The sequence below is a fragment of the Chaetura pelagica genome, unplaced genomic scaffold (assembly GCF_000747805.2).
Source record: "Chaetura pelagica isolate M959 unplaced genomic scaffold, ChaPel_1.0 scaffold676, whole genome shotgun sequence".
Classification (NCBI taxonomy): domain Eukaryota; kingdom Metazoa; phylum Chordata; class Aves; order Apodiformes; family Apodidae; genus Chaetura; species Chaetura pelagica.
This window is the reverse complement of record NW_009953724.1, coordinates 63,791-64,719: the sequence shown is the minus strand read 5'-3', so window position 1 is coordinate 64,719 and position 929 is coordinate 63,791. Positions and strand designations below refer to the sequence as shown.

At 64.5% G+C, this 929-nt stretch overlaps 1 protein-coding gene across 1 annotated transcript in view; it reads right to left on the bottom strand.

Moving 5' to 3' along the window:
* Positions 1-929, bottom strand: part of TINAGL1 (tubulointerstitial nephritis antigen-like 1) — a 5,778-nt gene that overhangs the window by 3,447 nt on the left and 1,402 nt on the right. The window contains exons 3-4 of the mRNA XM_010000599.1: positions 341-433; positions 132-246 (exon numbers count right to left, since the gene is read on the bottom strand). Coding sequence (XP_009998901.1) covers positions 132-246; positions 341-433 — 208 coding nt within the window. The remainder of the gene's footprint in view (positions 1-131; positions 247-340; positions 434-929) is intronic.

The window sequence follows — 929 nt, the reverse complement described above, 5'->3', positions numbered from 1 at the left end:
TCCCAGGGTCAGGGACACTGCAGGGACATGGCCAGCTGATGGGAAGGTGACTGGGTGAAGCCAACGGGACAGGCAGGCTCATCAGCCCCAGGCGTGCCTCAGTTTCCCCTTGCAGCTGAGAGGGGACTCACGTGCATCTCATTCATGTTCATGACAGTGGGAGAGGGTCGGAAGGTGCCCAGGCGGTGCCGGATCCCGTCCTCCAGTGTCATGCCCCAAAACTGGCTGTAGTTGGCAGCTCTCCAGCTGTGTGGCAGGAGGGGGTGTGGGTCAGGGGTGCTCTAAAACGCTCCAAGGGGTGAAGCATCCCTTCCCCATCCTCCTGGCACCCCATCCTTACCCATAATTGCCCCTGTTGACAGCGTCGATCAGCTCCCCGTCCATCAGGCAAGCGTGGTCCTCGCACTGCCACCGCCCATCGGGGCCACAGGTGCTGCAGGGGGATGGCATCAGAGGGGACACTCAGATCAGAAGGGATCACATCCTTGGGGGTGGGTGCTACACCCCCTTCCCCATCATGGGCAGCCAGCAAGGGGCTGGGGCTGCTCGTGCAGCAGGGTCTGGGACTGGTTCGGCACCTCAGGATGGGTGAAACTGGTCCAGGAGCCAGCAGGCAGCCCCCTGCATGGCCCTGGGGGCTGTGTCGTCCCCCCCCGCCCCATCCCTGCAGGAGCCCGGAGGGCAGACAGAGCATGGGACTGAAAATCAGCTGAAAAGAAGCCAGGCCTGCAGAGCCTCAGAGCAGGGCTTGGACACCAGCCCAGGGAGGGGATTTGGGGCCAGCTGTCCCCTCCCCTGGACAAGCCACTCGGGCTCAGCCAGGAGCCCTGCGGCACCCATGGGGAGATCCAGGCAGGGGGGTGACGTGGGGAAGTGTGCCAGGACCGGGTCTCCCTGGAGAGCCCTGGGCTGTGCCAGGTCCTGGTCTC